This window comes from Protobothrops mucrosquamatus, unplaced genomic scaffold (assembly GCF_001527695.2).
Source record: "Protobothrops mucrosquamatus isolate PMUCROS unplaced genomic scaffold, P.Mucros_1.0 scaffold27, whole genome shotgun sequence".
NCBI classification, from domain to species: domain Eukaryota; kingdom Metazoa; phylum Chordata; class Lepidosauria; order Squamata; family Viperidae; genus Protobothrops; species Protobothrops mucrosquamatus.
Genome location: NW_015386412.1, coordinates 1499745 through 1518539, shown reverse-complemented (window position 1 = coordinate 1518539; position 18795 = coordinate 1499745). Strand labels below are relative to the sequence as shown.

General features: G+C 42.9%; 1 protein-coding gene across 2 annotated transcripts in view; it reads left to right on the top strand.

Moving 5' to 3' along the window:
- The window catches only part of UNC13C (unc-13 homolog C), a 63236-nt gene that overhangs the window by 18759 nt on the left and 25682 nt on the right, over positions 1-18795 (top strand). For both annotated transcript variants that reach the window (XM_029283155.1, XM_029283154.1), the window contains 4 exons: positions 2493-2561; positions 3086-3305; positions 3929-4156; positions 6794-6935. In XM_029283155.1, the coding sequence (XP_029138988.1) occupies positions 2493-2561; positions 3086-3305; positions 3929-4156; positions 6794-6935 (659 nt within the window). The remainder of the gene's footprint in view (positions 1-2492; positions 2562-3085; positions 3306-3928; positions 4157-6793; positions 6936-18795) is intronic.

Genomic DNA, 18795 nt, shown 5'->3' with positions numbered 1-18795 from the left:
GTTAGTTTGGTGAGCCACAACGTCTTGCTGTCAGTCAATGGCTACGCTCGCGTCAAAGACTGGAGTCTAGGGTCCAGGACGGGCGTGGCAACTTTGGCTGACTTGATCTGATTGGGCAGGAATACAGTCTACTACCCAATGGTGGAGTCTCCATCTCCGTGCTGAGAAAAGGCGTTCAGGTAAGACAACGCCCCATTTATATGCCTGCTTGATCAGGGTGGGGTGCCTCCTGTATAAACTTACATGCCTCTTTGCAAAGAGACTCGAACATAGCTATTGGAACCATTTAAGTCTAAAGAGACTGAGACATCTCTTGATAAATTAAGTTGCCAGTGAGAGAAGATAAGGATTTGTTGGATCTTTGATTCTTGATAGAGTAAAATTCCCAGCAGATGTCAAGATAATTTGAAGTGCCCCTATAGAAAACCTGATCACTTGAGGCAGAAGGATGTCCAGATGGTCAGCAATAAACTCTCACACCAATGTCACTTTTTTCTCTCCTTCTATTCTTGCCCAAATACTTTCAACCTGAATTCTGGAATTCTGTGCAAGTATATATTTTCTTTATATGGAGTGCAATATTTCTGTTTTTCTTTTGTTCTTTTGGAACAAACTGGAGACTTTCAGTCCTCTGTGCCAGTCACAGACATCATCCCACTGAGTTTCACCACTGCCTGCCATGTCATATTTGCCTTCCTGAGGGAGAGTTTTTCCTTCATTTTCTTTCCAGTGTGCATTGATGTACATATCACCTATCCCCTCCTAGCCTCTGTTGTAGCTTTCAGTCATATTCCGGAGTCTTTTCCCCATCTTTGTGTTCTGCTGTCTTGGCCCTGGTCCTTGGCTGAATAATGGAAGGTGACAAGCAAATAGAAATATTCATAATTAATCATTAGCAAGGGGAATTCGTTATGAGTTAACACCACAAACCAACTAAATCATCAAGAATTTATAAAGAAAAGCGTGTGAGATTAATTCATTTATATTGTTACAATAATGAAATAAATAAAATAACAACATGCCAGTGATTTATTCTTACTTTACCTCATAATTATATGTGGAATTTATCATGTATGTAATCATGTAAAACTCAGTTAAGAACACAACAACAATTTATTAAAGCTGGCAAGTTGACAGTGAATTACTGATCTTCTGTAGTTAATGCTAAAGAATTCAGAGTCTGGTCATCCCAGGTTTAAGATAAGGTTACAGGGATGGAAGGTGTCCATTTGGCCATTGTCAAGGGATTGCTTTACAATGGAGAGCTCTCAGGGTGCTGAGATTCATGAATGCCCTCAAAGTGATTGTTACTCTCCTGGTCTGACCCTGCATTGCAATTTGAAAAGGAGAGGTGTAAACACCTCTGCTGTCACTGCTGTCAGTGTCCTGGGTAATATTGCTGCTCCTGAAGATGTGAAGCAGAAACGGGCACTAGCTCGGGAGCAGCCTCCGAGAGGGTGGCCACCAGGCAGAGTCCAGGGAGCATTCCTGGTCTTGCCTCTCCCTCCCCCACCTGCTTCCCGGGTTTTTTTTCCTGCAAATCAGTCCATTCTGAATCAGTAATGTGGAAAAAAAGGCCCACAATGTGTAATTTTTTATTGTTTTAACATTATTTGTTTTTGGTATTAATTTTTCTGATTTCTCCTTCTGTCAATAATAAAAGTAAAACAGATGCTACCTACTTCATTTTGTCAGCAGCTTGTAGTCCATTTGTAATAAAACACGAACATTTTAAATGAAATTGAATTAATATGTTTATAACTATTGTCCCAAAAATATTTTTTCAATCTTTTATACTATATATACTCCAGTATTCATCATACTTATGAGCTCCAGTATTCAAATTATACATCACAGATTTTATAAAGATGTGAAATGATTTAATATCTGTGAAAGGTGCTAAAATAATGTTTAAAAGATTCAGTGTCAATGTTTCTCAAAAATGGTGGGGTGGTTTTCCTGCTGTTTTACAGTTTTGTTTCTATACTAGTGATTATGTTTCACGGAGGTAAAGCCATTACCCCGGTTGCTGGAAAGCTGCTTCAGAGGAGGAGCAGCTGAACAGGGCACCAGTCCTCTAGGGAGATGCCATCCCAGACAAAGGCCGGAGAGGACAGGATAGCAGGACTTTGGTCCTGATTGCTAACTGGACCTGGGCTAAGCGTCATGTCTAGCCCTGTGGAACCTGCCAGGCCCAAGTTGGCTAAAACAATCACTTTTACCTGGGTTCATAGGAATGACCGAGTTTCCACCGCACTTTGGCTGCAAATTCTTTAGACTTGTCCTGGGATTTTCAGGTGGTAAAGAGAGGGCCATAAGGCAGCCTTTATGAGGACTCTTGCCCAATGTCCCCAGTGGAACCTTCTGCTTGATCCAGCGCTCGGGAACCATAACAAGGTTTGGGCAGGATTTTGAGAGCAGCTTTTGTTCTAAGCTGCTTTTTCCTTCTTGTCCTGCCACTTTTTACTGCCTATGTCTTTTGTCTTTGACAGACGCTGGCTGCCCGAAAGCCGGGGGTCTCGCTGGCCATTCTTGTCCGGACATCCCTGAATAATGAGATGGTAAGAAGAAGAAAGGAGCCTCTTTCTGAGGCCTCCATCAGTGCTGGACTTTGGGTGGGAGGCCTGCCTTACTGCATAGTGATAAAAAGAAGCTGACCTTGAACTGAAGATAATTCCCCCCTCCCAAAGGAAGGGCAGGTAGAAAACCAACCCAACACCAATGCTGTGCCCAGCTTTCTTACTCTGCCACCATGCAGAAGCCACTTTCGGCTGAAATGATTCCTAGATTCCCCTTTCTGCTATAAAAGTGTGCTTATGCACTGGAGATAAATTCCTTGTGTGTCTAATCACACTTGGCCAATAAAGAATAAAGAATTGTAACCTGTGTGTGTGTGTGGGGGGGGGAATTGCACATACATGTATGTACAGCTGGCTGAAGCCACACTCAGAAGAATGAGCAGGGGCAAGGCAAATTAATTAAATCAGTAACAACCAATTGAGAATGGCTGCCTCTGCACCCAGTGGCCGTTTTCTCTCCCATCCTTCCTCTCTCACATCCCCTGATGGTTGTGTTCTTCCTACAGAAACTGCACGTTTTCAAAAAGACTCTGCAGGCACTCATCTACCCCATGTCCTTGACCACTCCACACTACTTTGAGGTGTGGACAGCCACAGCCCCCACCTATTGCTACGAGTGTGAAGGGCTGCTCTGGGGCATTGCCCGACAGGGAATGAGATGCAGTGAGTGTGGAGTGAAATGCCATGAGAAGTGCCAAGACCTCCTTAATGCCGACTGCCTTCAGAGTGAGTCTTGGGGTGGCCCCCTCTTTCTATTATGGGGGCCCACTTTTGTGGGCATCCTGGGGTGGGAAAAAAGGCCACAGGCAGCCTTTGTTAGTGCTGACTGACACTACGGGACACTGGCCCTTCACCACTGCCTCTACCAGCTCCAGGATTTACTCACTTTGCTAATTGTCTGGTTCATGAAACAATTGACCCAGCAGCTGGGTTAGCCCAAGGGAGTCAGCTAAGGGTGGTCGCCTCCTTTGTGGTTCAGTGGCTTAGGCACTCTCTACCTTGAATTGCTCCTCCCCCCCCATGTTTACGGCTATTGCTTCCTGCAGGATCAGCTGAGATCAAGTCAAAGCCCTGTGGATGCCATGGACTCCTACCTTTTCAGTAAAGACAAAAGGCAAAACAGGGACTTTAAAGCTCTTCCGCTTGGGTTCCTGTTGGTGAGCCTTGGCAGCAGCATGCAATAATGGCATTTCCTGGGGATCTTTGTTGTGTTTGTCCAGAGAATCAGCCCTCTAAAATCCAAGGAGAGGATGGACCAGAGGACCTATTTCTAAGGTTTTAGGAACCCTTCCTGATGACTGGATCCATAAATTATGGCATGTAATATGATTATTATGGTATTCCCTCAGGGGCAGCAGAGAAGAGCTCAAAGCACGGGGCTGAAGATAAGACCCAGAGCATCATTACAGTCATGAAGGAGCAGATGACAATTCGGGAGAAAAACAGACCAGAGATCTTTCATCTGATCCGGGAGGTGTTCCAGGTTTCAAAGGAAGAGTTCTCAAAGCACACAAAGGCGGCCAAACAGAGTGTCCTGGATGGCACCTCCAAGTGGTCAGCAAAAATAACAATCACAGGTGTGATAGTTCACCAGCTTTTTTCTCCAGTTGTCTTTTTGTCTCTGGTCCAGCAAATTACCTTGTGGCCTTTGAATGAAAACAAAACAGAGTCCTTTGATGGGGTTGAGTAGCGGATCAGTCTGCCGAGAGCGAGGGAGATTCCCTTCCCTGGAGGTGCTCACTTGGACTGGAAATACCTCCCCCCCATTGGGCATAGTTTAATGGATTCCTCCACTGGCCTGGAGGGGGAGGGGTATCAGATGGCCTCTTTGATCCTTTCCAGCTCATGCATGCTGCATTCATGGTGAAATAACAACTTTCATCCCTTTCTAGCAGATAAATCCATTGGCCACTTAGTGGTTTGTTTATACAGCCCCAAGCTCACAGGGGAGGATGGAAATACTTCAGAGGCTTTGGCGTGAATCTCCCCTTGCTGTCAGTGCTCTGGCATCATTCCAGTTTGTTATCACCTCTGGCAGGGAGACTTGTGCTAAATCAAGTTATCTTCTCTTTTCATTATGACATTTACTGTATATTCCACCTTTTATAATATCTTGTTATCTGTAACTTTATGGGAAGAAATACTCCATTGTCTGAAACTGAATGTAAGTTATGAGAAATGTGTCTCTTCTGTAGAGACCATATTAACCTTATGGTTCTTATCATTCTGCATAACCATATTAACTGACAGATAGTTAATAGCTGGTTGATTTATTTATGTAAACCAGTTTTATTGCTCAGTTGTGAAACTACGTAAACCCAGTCCTTAATTAAGCATATAAGAGATCAGCAGGAATGTATCCAGAGTTTTACACAAAAGAATACTATGGAAATGGACATATTCTATTATGACAATTTTAGGAAGAGGCTCAAGTAGAGTGTAATGAATTTTGGTTGTGGGATGGATGAATCTGGCATGAAGATGGAGAAGGCCCAGGAGGGTCTCGCAGCCAAAACTGGGAGAAGGGAAAGCTGTCTGTTTCTTGGATTTACAGAAGATTCCACTTCTTTTTTTCCATGGAATCATATCATTGGAAGGGATCTATCTCAAAGGCCCATCCCAAATCAATGACTGCCCAACCAGGGATAACTTTTCACTAGTAAAATCAAAGTATCCAGTAAGGAAGAGATCCTCTACACAAACCAGAGCATCAGCTAATTGCCACGGAGCCCTTTATCTTGGAGTGGGCCTGGGGCTCAAGAACTTTGTAGGCAGGGGAGGAAATGAGTCCTAGAGATGAACTGTCTCCTATTCTGGCCAAGCTCCAGGACTTGCTAAGAAGGAACAGACCCTGAAAAGCAAAATCAGCTGTCAGCTTTATCAGACAGACCAGACAGGAAACAGCCAGATAAGTGAATTCTACTTTGCTATAAATCTACATTGGCAGAATCTTGCAAGTCTGGAAATACAGTTCTCCTGCCCTCACTTTTACAGCCTTAGAACATAAGAGATAATTCCTTGGGAACCTTTTGCTGTGGGCTGCTCTCCCTCTTGTGTGGTCCTTTGGTGCCCGCTCTGCCAAGGTCATTCCAACATGCCACTCCATCACAGACTATTTAGGTTGCAGGGCCTTGGCTCATCTGCTTGGATGAAATGATGATCTTGATAGAAAGTGGCACTTTTTCTCCAGGACATGACGGGAAAGAGCAGACCCGGAGCCAGCAAAATAAAAAATTAAAAGCCTGCCCAGCTGGTCTCATCTCCTTAGCTGGGGAGTCTCTTTCAGCTGCTGTTCACCAGGCTCCGTTTCTGCTCCAGGTTGACTGTTTGTTGAGCAGTTTAAACCAATCCTGATCTTCCCAGTTCAAGCGGAGCTTGGGGTAGTGGGACATGGTGAACCAACACTTCTCTGAGCGGGCATCCGATCAGCTCACTGTCCTGCAGGGACTGTTCAAAATGTGGCTATCTGGCAGCTGCCTGGATGCTGTAAATAATACAGGCAAAATTAATACTAGAAATTGAGAGGAAGGGAGAGACAGGTGGGGCTGTGGTACAGCTCTAGCTTTCAGTGGCCTCAGCTTGCTGCTGGCTGACCAATTTGCTTTGTTATGAATTGTGATGGAAGAAGCAGCTGACAAGTATTTATATTTATAGCAGCATAAGCACACACCAGCTAGCATAAATTCTGATATCTGTAATAGAGTTTTCAGTGGGGTTTGCAAAGTGGAGAAATGGGATCTGGAATTTGTGCCTTGCCCCAGGGCAGATTGTGCCATTTCCTCCTGAGAGTGAGCTATTTGTAGGGTTTACTGAGATATGAGAGGCAGAAAATATCCTGTAGCTTTGACTTATCCCACCTTCCTGAGGGACAAGGGAGGGTTTTCCAACTGAAGGTGGATAATAATGGAGGGAGCTGGACTAGTGGGATGTGGGTGGAGAAGCACAATTCCTTTTCTTTGGCCTCTTGTTTTGACCTCTGCCTTCTCTCACTGCCTTTCAACTGGTCTCTTTGACCTGGCAGCTGCTCCGGGGTCTCCATCGGAATGTCTCTGTCTATTGCTTGACTTTTCCCTAGTGAGATTGACCAGGCAGAAGGTCTGGGACCTTTGGGATGCAAAGCTTGTGCTCTCCCCCCCACATTGCATTCAGGAGCATCATAGATTGGGGCCAATCCTCATGTGCCAGTTGGATTCAGCTGTTTCTTGTTCTTACAGTGCTTTGTGCCCAAGGCTTGCAAGCAAAGGACAAAACTGGCTCCAGTGATCCATACGTTACTGTGCAAATTGGCAAAACAAAAAGGAGAACAAGGACTATCTTCGGAAACTTGAATCCAACATGGGATGAAAAGTTTTATTTGTGAGTACTAAAAATAAGGGGTTTCTTGTTTGCTACCATTATTCATGGTGTATATTTGCATGTTATCACTTGGGCTGTACAAAAAGCCTTGGACTTTCTCATTCAGCTGAGTTACAGTCAAAATATTGTTTCTTCTTCAAAGTTCACACATTTGCATTATGGAATAATCAAGGAGCTGTGCACATTCTAATTTGGGAGAATGGGAAGATAGGTTCTTCCGCCTCTTCCATCTTTTCATTTCCTGGCCAGGAAAATGGTCAAGTTCTGGTAGACTAGAAAACACAGTTCATTTGAATCTGATGCTGATTATTTTTCTTATTAGGCATAAAATGCAATTGTGATACATATAGCCATAGCTTCATCTGCAACATCGATAGCTCTACCAGCCACTGAGTGTCTCTACAGTTTTAGTTTAATTTAAGGAGAAGGACAGTCTCACTCTAGCATGGTGGTTATCCAGGATGGTTGTGTGTAGACTGTGTTTTAGATTGCTTTTTCTCTGAACAGACCATGGAATGTTTCTGCAGAAAGGGCCACCTGGGACTCAGTTCAAGAGAGGGCCTAGTGGGGGTTTCCCTGCAGCTGGGCACCAATTGACTCCTGGAGGAGATGAGATCCTCCGCTGCCTTATTTCCCCATGGTCTGGCAAGCCTTAGGAAACAGGGAGGTTTTGTCCTGCAGTCATTCTGGGTGCCCTCAAGATCAGTCGGGACAGCAACCCAGTACAGTGCAGGTGCTTCAGAGCAATGGTTGGCTCCCCTGAAATGCTGCCCCTCTCTTAGCTGGCAGTGGTATTTTACTGACGCTCAGTGGGTTTGGGCTGGCTGGCTGGCTGTCCCCGAGCTCCCATATGGCACCAGTAACAGTTTCCACCCCACTGGCTGTTCACTCTAAAATAGACAAATAATTGTTAATTAACTCAAATAACACAAACAATGGTGCTTTTGAAGTCCATGAATTGCTCTTTCCACCAATACATTTATTCTCAGCTAATTGTGTTAGCTCTCCCTCCCCCACCACCCTGTCAGGAAATTGGTGAAAGCAGGAGATTTGAGAAACCAAGCTTTGAGGGAACATATGCTGCATCTCTACTTCACATAAATAGCTTTTCTTGGGGAAAAAAAACGTTCTGTTTTTTGGCAGTGCATCATGCCAGCCTTGTAGCAGCTTGTTTCCAGCCTTTAAAAACAAAGTGACAGCATTTGGTTGATTTAATTGACATACATGCACCCGTTCATAAACAAAGATTAAAAGCAGCCAGATAATTCAGCTAAAGCTTTGAGCAGGTGGGGGGGGGAACGACCAGAGAGGGTATTCAGAATGCAGTTCTCCTAGTTGGAGAGGGAGATAGAGCCATGGAAGAAAAAAGGGGCAAATAAGCCCCAGTATTCATCCTGAAGATACACTGTTGAATAATGGAAGAATAGGATCATCTTTGAGAACTTAATTGAGATTAAGCTTCAGTGAATATCGGGGAAATTATGCTGACATTAGTGGAAGATGTTGAGAGCTCCCTGACCAAATTGTTGCTCTTTAATTATAAAATATATAAGTGATGATTTCTGCAGAAGATATTTGAGCCTATTCACTGTAAAGTCAAAGAGGTGGTGACAGGATAGTTTTCCCCCTGAAATGTTGCTGAAGAATCCAAAGAGCAATCAATGCTGCATTCAAAAGACTGTCCTGGGTGTTCCTGTTTGCCTGCAGTATGAACCCAGAGCGATAGAAAGCCTTCCTTTCTCTCTGCATGGCAAAGAACTGTCCTGTAGTGCTCAAGAAAGAAAATCCCAGCTCTCTGAATTTGCTTTAAGCAAAGTTGTATACACGCGTTCTTTCCCTCCTTTCTTCCTCCCTCCCTCCCAAGTGATGTTTGGCATCCATCACTGGCTGTTCTGGGCATCAACTGTTTCTGATGAAAAGGATTTCTAAAAACAGTCTACTGGCTTATTATCATCTCTCTCTCTCTCTCTCTCTCTCACACACACACACACACACACACACACACACACACACACACACACAGAGAGAGAGAGAGAGAGAGAGAGAGAGAGAGAGAGATGGAGAGAGAGATGGAGAGAGAGATGGAGAGATGGAGCATTTGTTTCATTTCCTGAAGCCAGGAGCAAGGTTGTCAGTATTAATCCCAGCTGTTGGAGAATTCTGAATGGGGATTCTCTGATTTGGTTCAAAAGGGAATCGTGCAAACTAATCAAGAGGGTAGGAATTGTTTTTTCCCTTCCAAATCAGCTGAAGAGTGTTGTGTGGTTGTGCCTTGCCTGAGCCCTTGACAGATGATTTGTGCCACCTGTTGCTTAGACTGTGCTTTGTCACCACAGTATGGTGGGGCAGGGATTCCGTCCCCTCCTGGGCTAAGATTCTAGCCAGGCTGGCAGGAGAGCACAGAAATGACAAAACAGATCCTCTGCAGGCACTTGTGTTCCTTGGGTGGCAGTCTGTTGACTGCAGGAAAATCAGTGGCTCTAACTTTCAGGATGTAATGCCAGATCCTCTGTAAACCAGTTAGGATTCCCTTTGAGACATGTTGAAATATGAGAGGGGCTCTTCCACAAGTTTTGATTGCTGTGGGAGAAAAGATGCTGGTTCTAAAACAATTATTTCAGCTACTGTTGTGGGCTTTAAATTCAGAATGGTGATGTCATTCAACTGTAACATCTCTCAGTGTATTCATGATCTATGAGAGATTAAAGTAAATGGCCAAGGATTTAGAATGTACAGCTTTCTGATTTCAAGTATGGATTTATTTTACATTATGCAAATTGTATCTTTTATCCTGCTTGCTCTTCAAATAATCCCATGTTTGCTTTGAAAGAAAATGTGGCTATTGTATTGAGAAAAATATTCTGTCAATCTAGCTTTTTAACCTTTGATCCTTCTTTCATCCCTATTTCATCCTTTTTTAATCTAATAGCATATATGTTTGAATATGCAACCCATGGAATCACAAGAGCCTCTCTAACAGATGAGCCTCTGCCCTATGTTTGAAGCTCTCAAGAGAAAAATTATTACTTCACATGGCAGGCATTCAACTGACTGACAGCTCATGCAGTCAGGGAATTCTGGTTTGGTAGAAAAGGCAAATATTACCAGCAAGAGAAGCATCCTAGTGAAGATGTTGATTCTTTTGTGTACCATTGGTCTCCTTTTCATTCATGGTGGGGCAGATCTCTTTTTAAACCCTGGGAACTGCTACTTCAAATCTCTTCAACATATTGTTGATGCCTTGGATGTTGATACTCTGGAGACCCTAACATTTAAGTAGAAGCGTCTTTTTTAAAAAAAGTTTTTTATTTATAGTACAGTTAAAAACAAAGATGGACATAATGTGACATTCCAAAATAAATATTCCTAACAATTTGTTCCTCTTGATACATGTAATTAATACATAGTTCTTGATCTCTATATAAACATATTCTTCTATACAATACAGTTATATATACAGTTATATATAATTCTATCTTAACGCTAATTTAAAACCCGAGCAGTTCTCCTTGATTCACACCAGTGATAAAATTTGTCCCAGANATTCTGTCTTATCCTTCATTTCCATTGTGAGCCTATCCATTTCAGCACACGATAAAATTTTATATATAATCTCTTCTTCTGTTGGAATTCCTTTATTCCTCCAGTTTTGAGCATACACCAATCTAGCAGCCGTGAGAATGTGTAACATCAAATAAAACACTCCTTTGTTGTATTTCTGCATGGTTATGCCTAGTAAAAAAAAGTTCTGGTTTTAACTCTACCACTAACTTTAATATTTCTTCCAGCCATTTTTTAATCTTATTCCAAAAGTCACGGGCTCGTGGGTACTCCCACCACATATGATAGTATGTCCCTTTTGCCAATTTACATTTCCAACATGTGGAGGAGACATTTGGACCCATTTTAGCTAATCCTACGGGTAGGAGATGCCACCTGTAGAACATTTTGTAGAGGTTTTCTTTGTAAGAGGTGGCCAGAGTAAGCTTCCTGTTTCTTACCCATAATTCCTGCCAGATGTGCAGATCAAAATTGAGATCAAAATCCCTGCTCCATGTTAACATAGTCTCTTTTACCTGTTCCTCATACATTGCCTGATCTAACAAATAGTGATATATTTTTTTAATCATTTTATCCTCCGTGCCTAATAATATTTTGTCCAGCCCAATCGGTTCTAATTTTATACCTAACTCTTTTTTATCTTTCCAATATTTCTCATGTAATTGAAGGTATGCCCACCATTCTAATTCTATCCCTTCATCTTGAAGAATTTTCCTGGGTTTCAATTCTCCTCTCTCGTCTAGGATATTTTTATATGTTATAATCTTTCCCAGTTGGATAAACTTTGGGTGTACATGCATTTCTAACGATGAGATCCAACTGGGAACTTGGGTATAATTTGGTTGCCAGATTTTAACCCATACATCAATTAAAGCTTGTCTGATATTGTGCCTTCGGAAATATTTATGTGTCTTATATTTATGATCCCACAGCATAGCGTGCCAACCTATTTGTAACCTTCCAAAAACAATAGTCTTCTATTCTTTAATAATATCCAATCCCTTACCCATAATAATACTATGGCTAAGTGGAAGCGTCTTTTGAAAGGAATCTGAGTTGTCCAGTTGCAAATGATGGGGCTGGTGGGACTCCAGTGTCTCAGTGGCTAGGAAAGAGGAAGATCTCTGTGGGCAATTTGGACCCGCTTCTCACTGTAGCTTGAGGACAATTGATGGTCCTCCAGAATTCGCTTCTTCACTTCTTCTAAATATAGTGGAAAGTTGGTACTGGGCACATGGGCCTCCAAAAATAAACCAGTGGCAGGGGGGAGCAAGGTATTGAAGTGGAAAGGAAATATTCTCCATTCCCACAGAATAGGACTACCCAAACTGGCAAGCTGGTCAGGCTCTTTTTTGTTTTCCGTTTTTTTTTAAAAAAAGATCTTTGACATTTCCAGAATTCCCAATAAGAAGCTCCTGGTGTGTGTGTGTGTGTGTGTGTTCCCTCATGTTCTGCACTGAGGGATTGCAGCAAGACTTATTTCCACGTAGCAACCCTGGAGCATCTGCACCAACACCAGTGGACTGCAGGGCTCACCTCTTCTGCTAGAGCTACTCTGTCCAAGTGGCAAGCCCGCCATTTGCTTTTATCTCTGGTGACTACTTTCTATCAGCGGAACCTGATAGGCATCTTGCTGTCGTCTTACAGTCTTCTGGAGTTCTGGATAGAAACTATCTTTGTATAGATGCGACCACAGCCTTCAGTAGTCCAGGCTTTCCATGGTAGCCATTTGTAGGTCAGGGCAAAAAAAATAGAGAGGAACAAGGCATTGGCAGAAATGTGGCAGCCAAAATAATCCTGGAATCCAGTGAGGAACTGGAGTAGAGCCAGCTATAATGGATCTGAAAGATCTCAGTTGTCACTGTGCTCCTTTGCAAGGACTGCAGATCTCAAGGCCTGAGTGAAGGCCCCCTCAAAGCCACAGACTTCATGCCCCTGTGTCCAGTTCCATTGGCCTGGCTAGTGTTTAGCAGGTTAGGCTAGTGGGGATTGCCCAAACCCCATTCAAAGGGGAGATCTTACTACAATTTAATAACTATTAATGCACAGAATGATCTGCAAGTGCTTTGTTGTGCCTTCATGCGCATTCATTTGGACTGCCGCTCACCTCAGTCATAATCGGCTTAGTGATAGATGGGAGATGCGTAAGCGGCTGAGTAATAAAAGTGTGTTAAATGAAATGGATCACCAAATGGAAACAGCTGCAGGGTCTGTGAACTGATGTTATTTCCTTCCCTACGAATTGGTAAAATATCGTGTTCACTGAGATTTCTTCCTTTCCAAAGGCCATTTCTGTTTCTAATCCAGGGTTGGCAGAGTAGATGATGGTAGGCAGGAAAGGGATTCAGAGAAGGTCTTGGGGAAACACAGGGCAGGTTGAGCTGTTCCTTGTTTGAGGAATGAGAGGGGTTGAGGTTGAGGTTTCAGGGTAACGCATGCAGCAAAATTAAATCCAACTCAGTCCGATGTATGGTATGTTGAAATGTAATGCCAGGAACACAAAGCAGAGTGGCTTCTGTGAACGGGTTACTAAGGCAGGGAGGTGAAAGGGTTTAAAAGCTAAAATTCTCAATGCTGGATGGAAGGAAATGCTCCTTTTCATAGAAAGCTCCGGAGTCTCTTACCTCCAATGCAGTCTCCAAACAAAGCCTGAACCTGAGGCTATGGGCGGAGCCTGGATTTTGAATGGTTGGGAGCCAGAACAAGCCCTCTCTGGTAAAACACCAAAGGAGCAGAAGCTCCTAATGATTCCACTCAGCAAGCTGCAGAGAGCCAAGCGTCCCTTGGAATTGCGGGAACCTCACCGGACTTGTGGCAAGCTGGGTCTTCCAGAAAATTTGAGTGGTTCATTTTAGCGGCTGTTTGTTTGGTGTCTTGTGCCATGTGGGGCGGGGGCGGGAGTCCCAAATGAGCAAGTTGCTTCTTTTGGAAAGGGAGCTGTGCCCTTCCCCCCCCTTCTCAAAAATTGGTAAATGAATTTGGTTCCTGTTCAAGCCTCGAATTAAAACAGTAAGGATGCTGCCTGGTGTGCTTAACGGAGTGAGAGTTCCTCCCCATTTGGCTGTAGCTCCCTCTAGAACAGGGCTTTTCAACCAGTGGTACGGGTACCACCTGTGGTACATTGGCACCTGGCAGGCGGTACGCAACCATCCTAGAAAAGTGGTAGCGGGGGAGGGGAATGAGCTGAATCAGTGGCAGCACCGCACAAGCCTGAGCGAGAGATGGCTGGAGCTGCAGGGCTGTCAGGGCTCAGCGGAAGCGCCAGATTCAGCGCTTCTTCGGGGCTGTCAGGGCTCAGTGGAAGCGCCAGGATCAGTGCCAGGCTCCAGCTGGAGCTTGGCGCTGATCCTGGTGCTTCCGCTGAGCCCAGAAGAAGCGCTGATCAGCTGGAATGTTGCAGCCTCTCCAGGGTCTTGTGATTTACATCCAGATGCTTGGCAACTGATTCATATTTATGACGGTCACAGTGTCCCAGGGTCATGTGAAGTGACCAAAACCTGCTGCAACCACCCAGCAGACGGGGGGGAATAAAAACCAAACACCCCCCCATCCCACCCCCGCTGCCAATCCTCAACAGAAATGCTCACAACAATGAAAACCTCGGACAGGAGGAAGAGTGCCACCGGGTGGGCAGGCAGGTGTCTTGCTCGGCTGTGGCTTGGGAGACACTTTTTTCAGTGCTATTGTAACTTCGAACAGTCACTAAGCAAATTGTTGTAAGTCGAGGACTACCTGTACTTTATCGCTTTTTTTGACACCTTGCTAGGCAACTGGTGGTACTCGGATATTGCCATATCCTAAAAGTGGTACAATGGGTGAAAAGGTTGAAGACCCCTGCTCTAGAACAGTATTCAGCAAGATACGGTAGAAATGCAGCCTTTTCTTCTTCAATTATTCATTGTGAGGAACAATTGATTGTGCAAAAATGCTGCTAATCCTGGGAGAAGGGAGCAGCACCAGCACTCTGATGGATAAATCCATTTAGGAGCTTGGCCCTTGGATAGCATCCGTGAGACAGGTGCAGCACAAAGAGCCCCTGAGGCAAAGGGATCCAGGACAGACCAGCAGCCAGTCAACAAGGACTCTGTTCTCCCAGAACTTCACAAGGCTGATGTCCAGGTCAGCATTTCAATACAGAAACCTTTGAGGGTCCAGGCAGCAAAGGGTCCCCGGAATTCCTCCCCCCCCCCCTCTCTCTCTCTGTGTGTGTCAGTTGCTTGCACTTCTTCTCAGGCCTAGGCCTTGAAACTTCCACCTCCTCATCTGGAGAGCCATGCCTGGGGCTAAAGAAGACATGTGGTTGTTGGAAGACCAGAGGTCTAATTAATGATAACTGGTTGGAAAGAACCACAGTAATGGAGTTATTTATGCAGTGACCTAGATTTGTTCTCTGAATGTTTTGGGTGAGACAGGACACAAATAAGCAAAGACAAATTCTTTCCCCTAAGAGATCAAGAGTTAAACCCAAACACATTTGCATTTTGCTCCAATTAGCTCCTTTGGATTTATTGATCCAGATGCTGAATCAGAAAATACAAGGAAACTTTCTGACTGGGAGGGAGGGTGTTTGCTGCTTTCTGTCAGCCCAGCCCAGCCCAGCCTACCTCTCTCTTTGGATTCCAGTTGTAGGCTTTCCAAACCCGATAGGCTGGCTCTGGTTTTCTCTGGCCACGTGTCCCCCAAATTTTCCTGTGTTTAGGAAGCCTCATGCAGTAGTTGCTTGTCACGCCCAGTCAGGGTGGGCCTTTGACGCGCCCCCCCCCCCCATGTTGTGAGATGGGTCAAGTGTCTCAAAAGCTTGGACTCAAAGAGTTGTCAGGCAGGCTTCCGGTTTGAGTCGCGGCGCCGATGGCAGCTCCTCTGTGAGCTGTCCACCCTGAAGACACGTAAGAGCCGCAGGAACAGCTGTTCCGCGGCTCGGAATCCCCTTCCCCAGGCAAAGGGGAGGGGGTGAGCTTCCCCGATAGGGGTAGAGCTCCCTAGCCCTTGTATTTTGACAGCGGTGAGGGCTAAGGTGAGTTCCCCCAGAGTCGGGGATTTCTCCGTGCTTCAGGCTGCCTTCGTTGAAACGAAGCTAGACGCGGACTCAGCCTCTGCCGTTCCAGGAAAGCGTGAGTTGAATTTTACAGGCAGACAGAGCCTACCAGGAGGATTTAAAATTGTTTGGACTGAAACCTTAACTCTAGAATTAAAGTATCTTCTTCATTTTTTATGCTAACTGGAAGAAGAAGAAGAATATGGCTGCGGAAGGGCGTTTCTGTTTTTTCAATTGAAAATATAAGAGACTTTCACTTTCTGGAGACTTTCTCTTGGATTACTATTGTAACGGATTTAGTTACTTTGAGCTGGTTGGATAAGCTTTTTGTTTCTACCACTGTTTGAGGTGATTACAAGACTTTATAAGACTTTTACATGACCTTTACAAGATTTTATGTTTATAAATGAAAGTATAAGAGAAGAAGGAGAGAAGTAAAATGGCTTCTAAGCGTGTGGGAACTTTTGTTCCTCAGAAAAGTACAATCTCCTCTCCAGCTGTTCAAACACCACAGCAGCCAAAATCTAAGACTCCTCCGCCCTCCCCCCCAATCCCAGCACTTACACTGAAAGATATTCAAGATGCATTAAAGGACAATGCTAGACAGATTAGAATGGAAATGGAGGACGTGTTTGAAAAGAAACTTGAAGAGAAACTTGAAGAGAAGAACACGGAGATGAGAGATGACATAGTGTTTGCATTGCAAGGTCTGGCAGTTCATGTAGAACGTATTGAAGGATGGGTGGAGGAAGTGGAGGAGCATGTTGAAAGTTTGGAACTTAGACTGGGGAAAGTGGAGGAGACTGTGGATTTAACTCAAAATGAGGTCATTTTGTCACAATACAGAGAAATGGAATATGCTTTGAGAATAAGGGGACTGAGAGAAAATGCTCAAGAGAAAATAGAGGACGAGATTGCAGCAGATTTGGCCTTGGTTTTATCCTGCCAACCTGATGAAATAATAAGAGAAATGGAAAAAAATTTTTAGAGTCAATTCATGGATTGCAAGACAGAGAAACCTTCCAAGAGATGTTATCTATTTTTCCAGAAAATCAATCCGTAATCAAATTATTCAAGCATTTTACAATCAAAAATTTCAAATAGCAGGACAAGATGTTATAATTTTAAAGGAGATACCACCCAAAATACTCAGAAGAAGGAAGGATTTTGCCTTCCTGGCTGAAGAGTTGAAAAAGCGACAAATTCAATTCAGATGGGAGGTACCTGCTGGTATTATGGTAAATTATATGGGAATACGTTATAGGCTCAACACCATTGTAAAGGCAAAAGATTTCTATACTTCAATCCTGAAAGCAGGTTCTCCATCATCTCCACAAGGTACCAGGAAGGAAAGAACCGGTGAAGATAAAGTGGCTGAAGGAGCTATACTGTCATCAAGTTTCATAGAATTACAAAATCAAGAGCAAGTCAAGCAACAATTTATGGAAACTAAAGAAGATCCCAAATCATAAAGAATGACCCGTGCAGCTCATAAACGCAAAGAAAGAGAGCAACAAAAAGTGGATGTACCCATTGCACAGCAAGTCATCTCGGAGCCAGTGGGAGGGGCGAGGCCGAAGAAATCAGTAGTAGCTGATTTACAAGGAGCGTTCCAGAGGCTCGCTGCCACGAAAGATGGCAAGGTTCCTGACATGGAATGTTAATGGTTTGAATTCTCCACAGAAAAGGAAAAAGATATTTTATTATTTGAAACAACATAAAAATGATGTTGTTTGTTTACAAGAAACTCATATTACAGCTAAAGATCAAAAATATTTGTCCAACTCACGGTTGGGTATACATTTTATGGCACCTGCGCCGCAGAAAAGAGGTGGAGTAGTAGTTTATATCAGGAAAGACTTTCAACCCAAATTGATTGATGCTGATTTAGAAGGAAGATATGTTCTTGTTGAAATATTATTGAATGGGAAGAAATGTCTTATTATTGGAGTATATGCCCCAAATCAACAGCAGAAACAGTTTTATAAATTGTTATATCGGAAACTAAACCAACTGGATTATAAATCAGTTATTATGATGGGGGATTGGAATGGTGTTTTAGATTCAAGAAAAAACAAGAAAGGTTCTTGTAAAATGCTTAATTCAACATTGCCTAAAACTTTTTTTGACTTGAAGGATGAACTGGAACTAAAAGACATATGGCGAGAGAGAAATATGGAAAAAAGGGATTTTACTTTTTTTTCGGACAGGCACCAATCTTATTCTAGAATTGATTTTTTTTAATTACTAATGATTTTTGTTCTAGGGTGAAGAATATTAAGATTTTTCCCAGGACATTGTCAGATCATAGTCCGGTATGGATGGAGTTACTTGCTGAAGAATGGAGTAGAAGGACTTGGAGATTGAATGAAAATTTATTTAGATATGATATAAATTTACAGAAATGTAGAGATCAATTGAAAGAATTTTTTTTGTTGAATATGCACAAAGGTACTTCAATTTCAATGGTCTGGGATGCTAGTAAAGCATATATGAGAGGTAATTTGATTTATATGAATAATGTTCATAGGCGTAAACAAGTTCAAAAACGTAAAGAGTTGGAGGAAGAGATTAAATTGAAAGAACAGGCCTTTATTTTGAATCCATTGGATAATAATTTAAAAGTATCTATTACTGTGCTTAGGGAACAATTTAATATGTTAATAGCAGATCAGATGGCAACTAGTTTAAGGTATATGAAATATAACACATTTTCTAATGCAAATAAACCAGGAAGGTGGTTGGCCTATCAATTACGAAAGAAGCAGAAATCAAGAATTATAGAGAAAATAGATTATAATGGTAAAATGACATCTCAACAAAACTTGATTAAAAAAGAGTTTTTGGGATTTTTATTCTAAGTTATATGCTTCCGAAAAAATACAAGTTGAACAAATAGATAATTACTTACAGGAGGCACACTTTCCTAGATAGTCAGATAATCAAAGGGAAAAAATGAATTGCCCAACTACGTTGGAGGAGATAAAGGGGGCAATTAAGCAATTAAAACTTGGTAAGGCACCAGGTACAGATGGATTTACAGCAATTTATTATAAGATATTATTGGAAGAAATGATAGAACCATTAAGGGAATTGTTTAATAGTATTTTGTTGGGTGAAGCGGTACCTCCCTCCTGGAGAACTGCTTTTATATCTTTAATACCTAAGGAGGGTCAGGATTTGACTCAACCTAAGAATTATAGACCTATATCTTTATTGAATACAGATTATAAGATTTTTTCAAAAGTATTGGCAAATAGATTA